Source organism: Triticum aestivum, chromosome 6B, assembly GCF_018294505.1.
Source record: "Triticum aestivum cultivar Chinese Spring chromosome 6B, IWGSC CS RefSeq v2.1, whole genome shotgun sequence".
Taxonomy (NCBI): domain Eukaryota; kingdom Viridiplantae; phylum Streptophyta; class Magnoliopsida; order Poales; family Poaceae; genus Triticum; species Triticum aestivum.
This window is the reverse complement of record NC_057810.1, coordinates 266,369,857-266,384,330: the sequence shown is the minus strand read 5'-3', so window position 1 is coordinate 266,384,330 and position 14,474 is coordinate 266,369,857. Positions and strand designations below refer to the sequence as shown.

The 14,474-nt window shown below is 42.4% G+C and overlaps 1 protein-coding gene across 2 annotated transcripts; it reads right to left on the bottom strand.

The window, feature by feature from the left end:
• Positions 1–5,704: 5,704 nt before the first annotated feature.
• On the bottom strand, positions 5,705–12,636 carry LOC123136894 (ATP-dependent RNA helicase DEAH13). 2 transcript variants are annotated; one of them, XR_006467449.1, is made up of 12 exons: positions 12,296–12,636; positions 11,822–11,897; positions 11,651–11,725; positions 11,501–11,550; positions 11,339–11,399; positions 10,842–11,255; positions 10,465–10,677; positions 10,111–10,341; positions 9,380–9,493; positions 8,096–9,295; positions 6,512–8,003; positions 5,705–6,168 (listed from the first exon to the last, which is right to left on the bottom strand). XR_006467449.1 is itself a non-coding variant. In XM_044556397.1 (11 exons), exons 2-11 carry the CDS (start codon positions 11,888–11,890, stop codon positions 6,570–6,572), a joined length of 3,861 nt encoding a protein of 1,286 aa, XP_044412332.1. In that variant the 5' UTR covers positions 11,891–11,897; positions 12,296–12,636; the 3' UTR covers positions 6,233–6,569. The 2 variants fall into 2 exon arrangements, 1 of the variants encoding a protein (XP_044412332.1); XM_044556397.1 differs by lacking the exon at positions 5,705–6,168 and having other exon boundaries at positions 6,233–8,003.
• Positions 12,637–14,474: the final 1,838 nt, after the last annotated feature.

Sequence of the window (14,474 nt, the reverse complement as noted above, 5' to 3'; positions counted from 1 at the left end):
GCACGCACACACATTGTTGTTCGCCCACCACATCGTTGTTCGCTCTTGACCAACCACACCACCACCGACCCGATGCTTCCTTCATAGTAACATTATACAACAATCTGGTGCTTCTACAAAGTATATAACGCCAAGGTGCCACCATCACTCAAGGGTTTCACTAGGAGACAAGATCTTGACATGGGAGAGGTGTCGGATCCCAATGCAGCGCCTTCAATAAGGAAAATTGCACCCTGAAGGCATCGTTCGCCACCAGATGTCCAAACCCAACCAAAGACTAGCAGGACTTTTGTCCGGAGAATCGACAACCTATGTCGGGGACGATATCCCTAGACACACCACCACCAGTCCAGAGCCAGCACCCGCGTTGCACCACAAAGCACGGCCGGAGCACCACCGATGGTGTTAGACCAAGAACAAGGCATGAACCAGTACCACCGCAGATCACCAATCTGACAGGAGCCACCATGCACCCCGGTTGCGAATCAATCATCGACCGAGCCACCGCTGACCAGAGCGGTAGTTCTGGACGAAGAACAACCAGATCCCACTGCGAGCCATGGCAGGCCCCTCAAGCCGTGTCCTGAAGGTCCTCAGCTAGCTACAAGGTAGAAACTCATCGGGGAAGCCTCCCACGCGTCGAGCAAGCAGGACCACCTAAAATCCAAGATTGGGCCCGACCCTTGTGTCCCTCACGCACCTCTGCCATGCCTTGGTGTAGGCCTTGCGAAGTGCACATGCAGCAGATCCCTGTCGGGGACGCCAACAACGCCCACGTACGCGTCGCATCGGGACCAACCATACGCCACAAATTTGCGACCTCCCGCGCCTAGCCGCGCTCATGGTGCTCGTGCACCACTCTCCGCCACCCTCGAAGCATCCCCTCATCGGCAACATGCATTTTCCACGGCGCACTGCATTGCCCCTCACCTGGTCGAGCTACCCCCACACAACCACAAACCTCGAGGGCGAGAAGGAATTGCCCCACGTTGCCGCCATCACGCAGGCTTTGCCCGTCGGTGCTTACCGACAACGACGAGGGAGGAGGGGTGGAGGAGGTGCGGACACCTGACAGTTACCGTTCGCGCTCAGGTCGCCCACGAAGTAGCAAGACGGGGCGTCTAAGTTTTTCTCTCTCGATAAAGCTTGCTTCTCGTGCAAGTATACGTTCTTTTTGTGAAGGGAGCATGTGAAGCTAGTTGAGTCGATTGAGAAATAATAGCATTGTTTGTTATGGCCTTTTTCCTGTGGGATGTCAGTCCATTGCCCCCAACATGTGTGTCGGAATCACTAGTGAGGGGGTACCCTTGAGACGTTCACTCCCAATCCTTTCGTGATGACAAGACATACTACATGTGCGACACTTATCGCGACCTAAGAGTTTTATGTTTTTTTCATAGATTTCATTTTTTCAAAAGTTCTCTCTCTTAAACTGTGCATCCAAACAACTAACCATTTTCACTATTGCGTTTCTCACATTGAGATCTTCAAAACTATATCACATGTGGCTATATTCTAAGAACAAAAACATCAGAAGAAAAAGACAATGTCGACCCCCTCCCAACTAGGCCTTAGCCATCTCGCTCGGCTCCGTTGGCAGAGTATAGGAATTGGAATTGTGGTGCCAATAAGGTCAAACTGCAATTTCATCCAAAAACTAATCGTGATTTCGAAAAGATGTCCCACATATCAAAAACATGTTTGTGGCATTTTCAAAAACTGTTAATACAATGTAAGAAAACATTCAGATAGTTTAGAAAACATGTTTTGTACCATTCAAGAAAAAATATTTATGCAATGTAAAAAAATATATTTATACAATGTAAAAATTCTTCACGTGGTTTACCTTTCTTTTATAGCGTTCAAAAAGAATGTTCATGAAATTCTACAAAAAGATTTATACTGTAAAAAAAATGTTCGCTTAGTTCTAAAATAAATGTTTCATACCATCCATAAAAATGCTCATGACGATTTAAAAAAATGTGATCCAGTGTAAGAAATGGTCATGTACTCCCTTTGTTCCTAAATATAAGTCTTTTTTAGATATTTCAATATGGGCTACATACGAAGTAAAATGAGTGAATCTGCACTCTAAAATATGTCTATATACAACTGTATCTAGTCCGTATTTAAATATCTAAAAAGACTTATATTAGAAACAAAGGGGAAAAACATATGGTAATGTTCAAAAACTGTTGAACATGTTTTTTAAATGCTTAGCATTAATACAAAAAAAAATCAACACATGTATCTGAAAAAAATTCAAGTAAATTTAAAAAACTGTTTTGCACCATTCAAAAAAAAGGTCCGCATCTATTTAAAAAATGTTAAAAAAGAATTCGAAAAAATTGTTCAAAACATGTATTTGAAAAATTGTTCACCTTGTATGAACAAAATGTTCCACATGTGTATCAAAATGTACAGTGTGTATTAAAGAAATTTGACATGTATATAGAAAATAAAAAAGCCAAAAAAATCCAAACAATCGTGTGAGGGAAATGCAGAAAAAAAAATCCAATGATAATCAAAGAAAACCGAATAAAACCATAATGTAAAGCATACACAAAGTAAGTAAGCAAGAAAGAAAGAAAAACCAATGAAAACCGTAAAGAAATCACACATAAAAAAATAATGAAACCAAAATAAAACTACATAGGAAAAATACATAAAATGAAAGAAAGAAAAACAAACGAAACCCAATGAAAACCGTAAAGAAAACACACAAAAAAATCCTGTAAAACCAGAGAAAACAATATAGAAAAACATAAAAAAATAAAGGACAAATGAAAATCAAAGAAAACCGATGAGAAAGATAAGGAAGATACACTTAAGGGAAAGAAAATAAAATAAATGAACAAAAACAAAACAAAACAGTTGAAAACTCTAAAGAGAGCACATGAAAAAAAAGTAAAAAACCATTAAAACCGGATCAGTCCAGCCACTAAAACCTACAGCGAGACGTGATGAAATCTCGCTGAACGCGAGCTTCATATTGGGCCGGCCATCCCGCCGCTGACCACAGGCCACAAACCGTATTCTCGTTTTTTTATGTTTTTTCTTTTACTTTGTTCATATTTCTTGATATTCTATATTAAAAAAATACTTTACAATAAACATTTACAAAAAAATTTAATCAAGCATTTAAAAAATGTTTAATGTGTATAGAGAAAATATTTTATGTATACAGAAAATGTATACAAACATGTGTAACGTGAAATGTGTATAGAAAAATGTAGATCATGTATTTAAAAGATGTTAATCCAAGCATTTGGAAAAATGCTGAACAAGTGTTCAAAAAATGTTAAACTTGTATTTGAAACATGTTAAATGGGTATAGAATTTTTTGACCATATGTTCAAGAAATGTTAAATTTATATTTCAAAAATGTTAAATATGTGTAAAAATATTGATCATGTATTAAAAAAATAAACTTGTCTCTGAAAAATGTTAAATGCTATGAATGTGGGATTATATAACCCATACTTTTATACCCATCGGGCAGAGAGGATACGGACGTGGAATCATATAACCCACACCTTTATACGCATGTACCCGTCTAAAATTTGGAAAGTAAGACCTAATTTCCACGTACCGACACATGAGCAGGACGTATACATATGAGGTCACGGTCGTAGTTTCTACATATCGTATAATTTAGTAATGGATCGCTCGCTTCAGCTGCCGGGGTTGGAGGACCCACCCCGTGAATACAACACTAAGGGCATCTACGTCAACCCGCAAAAAACCTCCCACATCCGTTCACGGATATGGATACGAAAGGCAGCCATCTAACACTAGCAGCATAATCATTTTTACAACAAGTTAAACCAACCGGACGAAATTCGTACAAACACGATCGGATTTCATATAAACATGATGATTTCATATAAAAAAGGCGGATTTTCATTTAAACACGACGGATTTCGGTACATTTACATCAGCGGTGTTAGTCTGGCTCTGAAGGTATAATTAATACCTAATCTAAATCGTCATCCGCGGATTCCTTTGTCTTCCTCATGTCCGACGGCCCGATCACCGGATTGTCAGGAGCCCTGGAGGTATATGCTTCAGCGCAAAGGACGGCTCGCTTCCCCATCACTCATTGGAGTGGAACCCCCGGCTGATGCTTCAGCGGGAGGGGAAGGCGGCGCCTCCGCTTCCGTGAAGTCCATGTGGGATCGATGGAGCTCCTCGAAAGAGAAGAACCGGCCAAGACACTGGCTGTGTACGCCAGTGTCACCTAGGCGGTGGCCTTCATGGAACCCAAGCGGTGACGGACTCCCGTGCTCTAATTCTCCTTGATGATGGCGGCAGACGCGGAGCCGCGGGCCACCGACTCGTCGCTCTCCATGCACCCTGTTTCTGCCTTTGCCTGCATGGCCCGATCGCAGGCACGGGAGGCGCGGTCGCATGCATGAGAGGCGCGGTCACACGCACGGGAGGCGCGACCGCAGACACGCGAGGCATGGTCATCGACGACAACGATGACGCCCGTGCCGTGCTGCTCTCCATCGTGCCGACATGGAGCAACTCGCCACTCCTCATCAAGTGGGCCTGGAGCGGCGAGTTGCTGAACCACGCGACGGCTTGGGGCGGCAACTTACTCCGTCGGGTCAGGCGCGGGAGGTGGAGCAGCGAGATGCCTCACTCGTATCCGGCGGGCTCGGTGGGCACCCGGACGGCTTGTATGCCAGAAAACTGCTCTTCGGAAGCCATCGGAAGAGTGGCGAAGGTGGTTCTTGCCCGGCATCTGACCTCGTTTAAATAGAGGGGAAACTGCTCTTCGGAAGCCATCGAAAGAGTGGCGAAGGAGGAGATTTGGGGAGCGACGGAGTGGCGTGGTTCTTGCCCGGCATCTGGCCTCGTTTAAATAGAGGGCGGATGGTAGGAGTTCGGCCGGCGTTGCGTTTAATGTCGGCCAACTCATGAACGGACGTGTGGCCGAAGTAGGTTGGCTTCCACGCGGGGTTAATGGAGGTGTATGAATGCGGCGAGGAGGCGTGTTCAGCCGAGCGTGCAGTGGGCGACGCCCTTGGCCGGCGTGCCGCTTCAATGGCGGAGGCAGTGAGAGGTCACGTCTGACTTGAGCCGTCTTCAATGCGGAGCGGCGCGCTCAACAGCGGCATGAATGCGGGCAATTGGCGTCGAGCGGAAGCACGCGCGGGAGGGGAGGTTTTTTTGGTGGGTTGGGACGATCAGAAGCGGGCTTGAGAGCGGTTCGGACTCCAGCAAACCTTCTCCATTTTTGTCTCCAGTTTACGAGAAAAATCGCGTTCGGACCACTTCACAGATCAATACAGGTCGGCATTAGATGACCTCCACGGTCTGAACAACACGGTCCGAACGATTGTGGGAGGTTTATGAATCCGCCTTCAAGATGCCCTAACACCGTATCTAGTCTATTTGATTCATGTGATCACTTCTCAACCACTGATAGAACAAAACAGCAAATCAATCTCTTCCGGATGTGTTATCTATTGTTTGTACGACTATTTTTTACTCAATTTATGCGTTATAAACGTGAATATTTTTGCTAATGGGTATCCTTTACCCTGTTGGATGATGAATAAGTTTAAGGTAGACGGATAAGGGTATGTGATAGCTCGACCTGTACCCATACCTTGCGGTGCCATATCTGTCTTGAGAAAAATTATCAACTTTACAAGAAGCAAGACACATACTCTCTTCGTTCCGAAAAGTTGACACAGATTTGTATAGATACGGATATATCTACATATTAAAACACATCTAAATACATACTATGTAGACAAATTTATGTCAACTAATTCAAAACCGAGGGAGTACATAACACCACCCAAATGAATGCTATAACCTTCTCCCGGTGCACTATCGATAATAAATAAGCCATCAAAGATTTCATTCTATCCTTATCTAACTGAACTGATGACTGCTTTCTGTTGTTTGCAGCAAACCCTATTTTGGTCAAATATCTCATGGGCCCACAACTGCACATCAGTGGGCGTAGTCTACTCCCTCAGTTCCAAATTACTTGACCCATATTTATCTAGACATGGATGTATCTAGACACTAAACAAATATAGATACATTTGTATTTAGACAAATTCAAGTCAACTAATTTGGAACGGAGGGAGTATTTCTCAAGCTTTCCAGGTTTTAAGCAAACAGTTCCGAACTTATGTGGATGCTCTGCTAGAGAAGAATAAAGCAATAAAATTGAATGATCAGAAAAGATGCGAAATATGTACGATGATTAAACAAAAAGAACAATGGCTGGGGCAAAAACAACTACGTACATCAGCATGGTGGCAATGAAACGAACAAATTCAGTTTACATCAAAGACTATCATCTGCACTAGCTACAGCCCTAGTTTTACTGGTTCAACGGCATATATATCCACTAATTGTTATACTTTTCATTCATGATGAGCTATCTCAACTACTGTTTAGTATCAAGAACATTGCATTGTTACTTCACACCTACTTCATGGAAGTAGAGGGCAACGTTAGACCAGTGATTTGCGGAGGTTACCTCATGAAAGATGTGTTCCATGACAAATAAGCTTCCAGCAGTCTTCTATTTGAACCGACTACCCCTCAACTTTCTTGAACCTCTTTGGGAAAAGTTGGTGTCCCTCAAGCCGAACTTCTTGGTGCATTTGTTCCCATATTGCTTCAAACTGGCTCTGATATTTATCCTGTATCCATGCCTGAATCTCAGGATAAAGAAAATCTGGATCACTACTCCATGCATCTCTTAATGCTCTCCGGCTGTCTTTTAATTTTCCACCAATCTTCATCCTGTTAAGAAGATCTCCAACTCTTCTTTGGCTGGCAGGCCCAAGGACAGCAGATGGTGACAGAGCCAGGAACTTTTGAACCATCCTTAGACATGGCAAGACATCCCCTTTCAGCAAAGCCCATGCAAATACCTGCAACCGCCTGGTGGGGTCTTCGATGGGTAAACTGTGCAGCGGAAGCTGCCAATTATGTCTAGAAAAGATGGGACTAACATAACAGTACACCTGGTCATTCTGAGGCTCGTAATAGGGTTTTGGATCTTCCAGTGGCGCTGAGAAGGTGCAGAGAGAACTAGCATATTTGAAAAGCCATCCAGGCTTTACACTGGTCACACCATGCATGTACGATCTCTTTGTATTTAGTAGTTCCGAGTAAACTACAAACTCTGGTGGAGTTTGGGCAACAGAAGATGATCGGTGGAGATATATTGTATCATCGAGGATGCAAGATTGATAACGTCCAGCTCGAACCTTTCGGTCCTCTTTCGACAATCCAGAAAAAGTGTTAATCTTCTTTGCAACCCTATCGGCCCACCCAGCACATATTCCTTGCCCCAGAAGTTCCTCTTCATTCAGCATTGGTTTTTTGTCGGTTTCACTCCTCCAGGCCTGTTCAACATCCTCAGAACCTCCATAATTCCAAGCAAATTCATCACAAAATTTGCTATTGTGAAATATTAATCGAAGAAGCTGCTTTCTCAATTTTGACATCTCTTCCATTGTTTTGAGGTGAAGTGAGTATTCTCTGCAGAATTCCACTGGGTTCCTTGAACACTCAAATGACCGCAAAGCATGGGAAATGGTTAAAGCATCACTACTAGGGATGGAAAAATCTTTGCGTGCCTCTCGAACCATGGCCTTGAGCTTCTTCTGTCTCTTTCTTTCATCTTGATCCTTACGTTCTGGATCAGGGCCATCCTGGTTTGATTCTCTACTAGTGTCTACCTGAATGAGAAAAGGATTTGCATAACTCAAAGCTGATGCAGCAGCAGTTGCATATCCCAGTATGAAGTTAGATCTGGCATAGCCTTGCTGGCTCTTCAAAATTTTAATTATTGTCAGAAGAAGACGCGAATGTCGTGGGCTCATGGGGTATTGCGCCATAGCCTTTCCCATTGATGTAAGTTTTTCTTTGCTGTCAAGTGCTTCTAATGTCTTCAAGCAACGCTTAGCTTCAACCAAACTTTCATCGTTAGGAGGCGTAGGGAAAGGAAAGTTTTCAACCTGCAATTATCATATTTGCACGAAAATTAGAACAAAAGGCAACACATCATAAAAGATGATTAAAAAAGATAAATAAGTTTTAAGCGCATTACCTTATCAATTTTCATAAACTTGAGCATAAGCACAAGGCTATCAACTGGCATTTTCTTGATCTCTGGCTCAGAGAACTCAGGAAATAAACCATCTTTACCATATGCTGCACCTGAGTAGAGACGGTAACAGTGCCCAGGCCCAGTTCTTCCAGCTCTCCCAGCACGTTGGGATGCTGACGCCTTGCTTATCCACTGGACTTCATAACTTGCCATCCCCATAGCATGATCATAGTTCTTAACCTTTTCTTTTCCAGTATCGACCACATATGTTATACCAGGAATTGTTAAAGAGGTTTCTGCAACATTAGTTGCCACAACAACTAATCTTTCCCCTTCAGGAATATCGCGGAACACTCTAAGCTGCTGCGAAGCTGGTTGCATTGCATAAAGTGGTAAAACACGAAGCCTACGGTGTGAAACAGATGTAGGTTCTGTACGTTTACTGAAAGAAGGATTAAAAGGGTTTGACTTTTCCGCAATTGTCACATTGCTCGATTCCTCAGCAGCTTCCGATTCTCCTGATATCCCTGATATACCTTTAAAGGATGCCTTCAGTACAGATAAACTCTCAGCATGTTTCAAAAATGATAACACTGGTCCATCTTCTGTGGTTTCATGTGCAGCGGAATCCTCATCGCTGTCAGTATCAGTCTCACTCTCTGTTTCAGCATCAGAAGAATCAACATTTAGTCCATCATCCATTTCATCTTGACCATATGAGGAAAACATGTCCTCTTGGTGCTCAGCTTCAGTTCTATCAATATCATATGCTTCAAAAATTTCCTTCTCATCTATTTCTGGTCTTGAACCACACTCATCTCCAACCCTTTCAGGCTTCTTACCAATTTGCCGTTTGGATGCTCTTTGCAGTTTCTTACATAAATAATCAACTTCTCGTTGTCCAGTAACAAATACAAGGATTCCACCTGGTGGTAGACTCTTGTGGATTGACAGAACCTTTTTATAAGCCTGTGCTAAATAATCATCATGTGTCCTCTTCGTGAAGTGAATTGTTACTGGAAATTGCCGTGCAGGTACCTCTACAGTTGGTGGAATCACATCAAACAATCTTCTGTTTGAAATAAATTCCTTTAACTGCAAGGTAGCACTCATCAGCACCACTTTCAGCTGACTAATCATATCTTCTGGCTTAATGTTCTTTCCAGAGCGTATTTTTTTCTGTTGATCTGCGTATGTATCCTTTGACATGCACAGAAGTTAGCCATGCCTGCACGTTTTGGCTTTAATCAAAAGGAAAATGGGGTAAGCTCTTGAGATTCTAACCTTGCGAAGCTTTGTAATTCTACAAAGCATCCCAATAAGTATATCTGTGTTCAAACTCCTTTCATGTGCCTCATCCAAGATGATCACGGAATAGTGCTTCAACAGAATGTCACTCTGTAAAAGATCAGTAAGTCGTGTGATAAGGAGTTTCAATCTTGTTATGTACTCCCTCCGTTCCTAAATATTTGTCTTTCTAGAAATTTGAACAAGTGACTATATACGAAGTAAAATAGGTGAATCTACACTCTAAAATATGTCTACATACATCCGTATGTGGTAGTCCATTTGAAATCTCTAAGAAGACAAATATTTAGGAACGGAGGGAGTAAGACACAGCTTCAAATATATTTTTTTTGAACAGGAGCTTCAATTAAAAAAACACATGCATTTCAGAAGAACAAATCACTTGATGCATAGATAAAATCTGTAAATTATACAATTACAGGTAGACAACTGACTGTATAATGATACAATTAGACGACTAACCGAGAGACAGACTAAACCACTAAAGGCAAGTTTAAACCTCATTGTAATTATTTATAAATTTGAGTCATCTGCTGTTATGGCCGTAAAAGTGTCAGATATACCATTTTGTTGCATTTCTGGTCATGGTTCATCTTTTTTAGAACGAGTTATCAGTACATTACAAGAAGAAACTTTTAACTCAAAGTTGAACAATTGAACAAAATAGACTGGTAGGAGTAACCAGGAAAAGTAAACGTATACAAAACCTGGATCTCTCGCAGCAAAATGCCATCTGTCATAAACTTGATGGAGCATTTACTTCCAACTTCTTTATCATGCCTAACTTGAAAACCGACCTCCTTTCCTAGCTTAAGTCCTAACTCATAAGACACCCTCTTGGATGTGGCAAGAACAGCAACACGTCGTGGTTGGGTGATACCAATCATCCCTTTTCTACCAGCTCGATTGCTTGTGCCAAAGCCGGCTTCATATAAGAACTGCAGAACACAGATAGCTTAAAGAGCAATGAAAAAGTTGGCAGCTACTTAACACAAGCAGATAGGATCAGAACTCCTAGTTTAAACCAATGTTTAAGAGAAACCATGTGTGGGCACACTCACCTGAGGGACCTGAGTAGTTTTACCACAGCCTGTTTCTCCACATAGAATTACCACAGAATTTTCGTAGATAGCTTCCATTATTTCCTGCTCCATCATTATTATTGGGAGATCCCTCCTCGCCTTCTCAACCTCCTGTGGTCTTGAGACAGGCACCACAATTGGAGGATTGAAGCATTCTTGTAAAGCAGTTTCACTTTGTTGTAGCTCTTTATCCTAACAAAAGGATAAGGACTGAATTAACACAGAACATGACACCAGCTTCTTATTCCCGGCCACTTACAAAATAGGCAAATCTAGAATGCCTTTAGATCAGTTAGATAGTTAATGAGTCAAAAATAGTTGAGATGCCGAAGATAGTTGAGATATGGACCAATTACCTGCAAATCTATCTCTGCGGCAGAGCAATTTTGCACGGATGACTGAATCGGCTGATGTGCCAAAATGTCAGCATCATCATTAGTCTCCTCAGTTTTTTGTCCCAGAATGATCTGGCGTACCGAAATGCCAGCATTGTCATTAGTCCCTTCAGTTTTTTGTTCCAGAATGCTCACGCCAAGATCCATCATAGGTTTCATCGAATCTTTCTCATGATTCTTTCGTTCACTGCCAGGATGATCAAGTTTTGCTGCCTTAATAAACTTCACCGGGGAAACTTCTGGCACAGCTTCATTGTCTCCAGGAACTCCTTTCCGACCACAGTTTTTCTTGAATAGTGAAAGTTCTTCAGGAACATCTAAACCATGCTTGGAGAACTTCGCGGCACGCCTAAATTTTTCTTTCATAGTCGCAGCCTGTAGTATAAAAATATCATGAGAGAAATAACTTTGCAGTGACATAGTAACCAATCCACATGTCACAGATAGATCTACTGTACTTTTCCAATAGAGCACGTAGTATCCAGCAGTGAAAATACATCATCAGCAATCATGTGCTTCCTATTGTGCAGGGACAGTTTCATACAAAGTCGTTAGAGGAAACACAAAACCATCATAGAAAATATCACAATTCTAAACAGAACCAATTAAGACGAGCATACTGCAAAAATTCGATGCTTTTTGCTTGCAGTGCCTTCTTTTGCTTTTCCTCCTGGGAACAATTAGGCAGGCATTAATGCTGATATAAAAACTAAAGCTAACTAGTTTAAAAAAATCTACTACATGGCAAATGGCAAGGTAAGGAGGCGCACCTCCAATTTCTGCATTTTTTTTAGCTGAGTCTTGCTCATCTTTGGGTCTTCCTTGCTCTTGCTTTTCTTGCCATCCTGGCAATTCAGTGGTTATAGGACTCCCATAGTCACATCCTAACATTGGTTGAGAAGGAAACCCAAGAAAGAGGGCCCCAATAAATTTGGCATTACCTTGCCTATCCCTTGTACTTTGTTCTTCCTCTTGCAGGGAAGAATAAGCGCGTTGCTATCGTCCTCCATGCTCTAACTGCAATTAAAGCAAATTGACAGAAACGTCACATACAGCGTGAGGGATACCGGAGTGGCATGGCCAGGATTCGAGCAATCCACATGCCCAAAAATAAGCGCTTATACATTGCAAAAAAAAAAAGTACCCATACCATTGCAAAAAAAAAAAGTACCCTTCGATTACTCAACAGTTATACGATTTGAACTCTGCCTAATGATCCAACAAAATAGATAGAACATGGCAAAAACAATAACAGTTTATTTGATCTCTTCATCATTTACTTCTATAATATGAATTGACAAGAAAATACATACATTCAAGGGTTCAAGCTTATTGCTATAACTATAAAAACAGGAAATCGGAGAAAATCAACGAGACAATGAGACTCGTTGGGATTGTGGTCCTGGGGAAATCACCGTTGATAGCAGCCTAGCGACGATACGGTGGGGAAAGCGTCGACTTGAACGATCAGCAGGCGGCCGCGGTGGCGCAGTGCCGGAGAGGAGGCAGGGGCGGCGCGACGGCCGAGCGGCGGCGGCTGAGAGTACGCGGGTGCGTAGGCGGCGGCGCGTACTGGATTAGTTCTCTCTGTCTGGCACAGGCGCACAGCGAGAGAGAGAGAGAGAGAGAGAGAGAGAGAGAGGATGCTTTCTTCTGGAGGGCGCTAACGCGGAGACGTAGGAGGGATGAGGGGGAGTCTGCGCAGCGGGAACGGAGGTGAGCAATGGGACTGGCGGCGCCGGCGCGGCTCTGGCCTGTCGACTGAGCAAGACAAACTGAACTACCACGACGACTATTCCTCGCATTAAGCAGACCGTAGCAACTTTCGCTGAAGGATGTACAGTAATTGGGCCGGCCCATTTTTGCGAACAGTTAAACAATAAAAATTGGGGAAGCAGTGGATAAAAATTGGTTGAGCCGCTGCGCCCGTGTCTTGCACGTGATAAGTAACTAGGCGTGATCCTCAAAAGAAAAAAGTAACTAGGCGCGGTCCCCGCTAGCGCAACTGCCTCCTTCCTGAGAGAGGTGACAGTTTCCTGCTTGTGATCTCCGGCAAGTCGACGGCCTCCGCCCCCCTCTGTCCACTGCTCCGGCGGTTGGAGGAGGGGGGGTGGGCTCCCGTTGCTCTTCCTAGAGGTCCATAGATTATGGATAGGTCTTTGAGTGGAGGCGCTGCTGCGGTGAGGGCAGCGCCGCGTCGAATAATCTGGCCTCGGATTCTCCCTCACCACGGCGACGCTCTGCACGACGGCGTTGAGGAGCCGATGGTCTCGTGTGCTCCTCGTTCGTTCGGAGCGTTGAGCTTTATGTGCCTGTTTGTGCTGGGATGCTTCTGCCTACGACACCTGCAGTGGTAAGTATGTCGTGTTCTTGGAGCACAGATGGAGGTTTGGTGGGAGCGGATTTGGCTTTCCTCTTCGTCATCGTTGGCGGCGAGTGGCAGATCCAGATCCTTGACAACGCGGGGGCATTCCCCGGCTGACGTGCCACATCGTCAAGCGCCTGTTCTACAGGCCCGGTCATCGGCTCTCAATGCCTTCATGGCTATGGCGTTGGCCTGGATCGTGGGATTGTAGAAGTCTGCATCTTCTTCCGACGAGTCTGACAGCGACGCCGACGGTCGATGGCATTTTCTGTGTTGGTTATCTGTAGGGGACCCTAAGAACTCAATTGCAGTATTCTTTTTCTTGGGTTTCTTTCTGCATAATCTCCAGGACACATGTTCTATCCTAGTCTCTCTGAAAGATTCCGCATCCGTGTGTATTTTGTATTCAATTATTTGGTTAATGTAATGTGTGTGGTTTCAAAAAAAAGTAACTAGGCGCGTTGTGTACTTGAGGTGAAGAAAGTCAGTCTTTTCATTGTTTTTTACGGTTCATTTTCTGTTTTTGTTTTGTTTTCTCATAGGTTTTTTTTGTTTTGTTCTCTTTTTCCTTCTCAGTTTTGTTTTTTTATTCTCCATTTTTTTCTTTTGTTTACTCTTATGTTTATTTTTATTTTCACTCTACATTTTCGTATATGTCAAGATATTTTTCTAATACACATTTGACATTTTTCAATACAAATTTAATATTTTAATACATGATCAACATTTATTCTATACATACTTTTTAAATGCTTGATTAACTTTTTAAAATATAAAATTAATATTTTCTGAATACATGGTCAATAATTTTCTATACACACTTTTAAACATTTTTAAATTCTTGATTAACATTTTTGAAGTACAGTATTAACATGTTTCAACACATGATCAACATTTTTTCTGTACATGTTTAATATATTTTAAAATGCTTGATTAACATTTTTCAAATACTTGTTTAAGATTTTTCAAATGCTTGATTAATATTTTTTCAAATATTTGTACAATATTTAAAAAAAATACTTGTTCATATATGGTCAACATTTTCTCAATACACGTTTGACATCTTTCATATGCTTGATTAACATTTTTTAAATACTTCTTCAACATTTTTTTGAAATACTTGATTAACATTTTTATACAACAACAAAGCCTTTAGTCTCAAAACAGTTGGGGTAGGCTAGAGGTGAAACCCATAAGATCTGGGAACCTACTAATTGTTCTAACACATG

Coding starts and splice junctions, on each gene's coding strand:
- LOC123136894 (XM_044556397.1), bottom strand. CDS start 11,890: ATGGAGGACGATAGCAACGCGCTTATTCTTCCCTGCAAGAGGAAGAAC. Junction 11,726..11,821: donor AAGTACAAGGGATAGGCAAG/GTAATGCCAAAT, acceptor CTGAATTGCCAG/GATGGCAAGAAAAGCAAGAG. Junction 11,551..11,650: donor AAAAAATGCAGAAATTGGAG/GTGCGCCTCCTT, acceptor AATTGTTCCCAG/GAGGAAAAGCAAAAGAAGGC.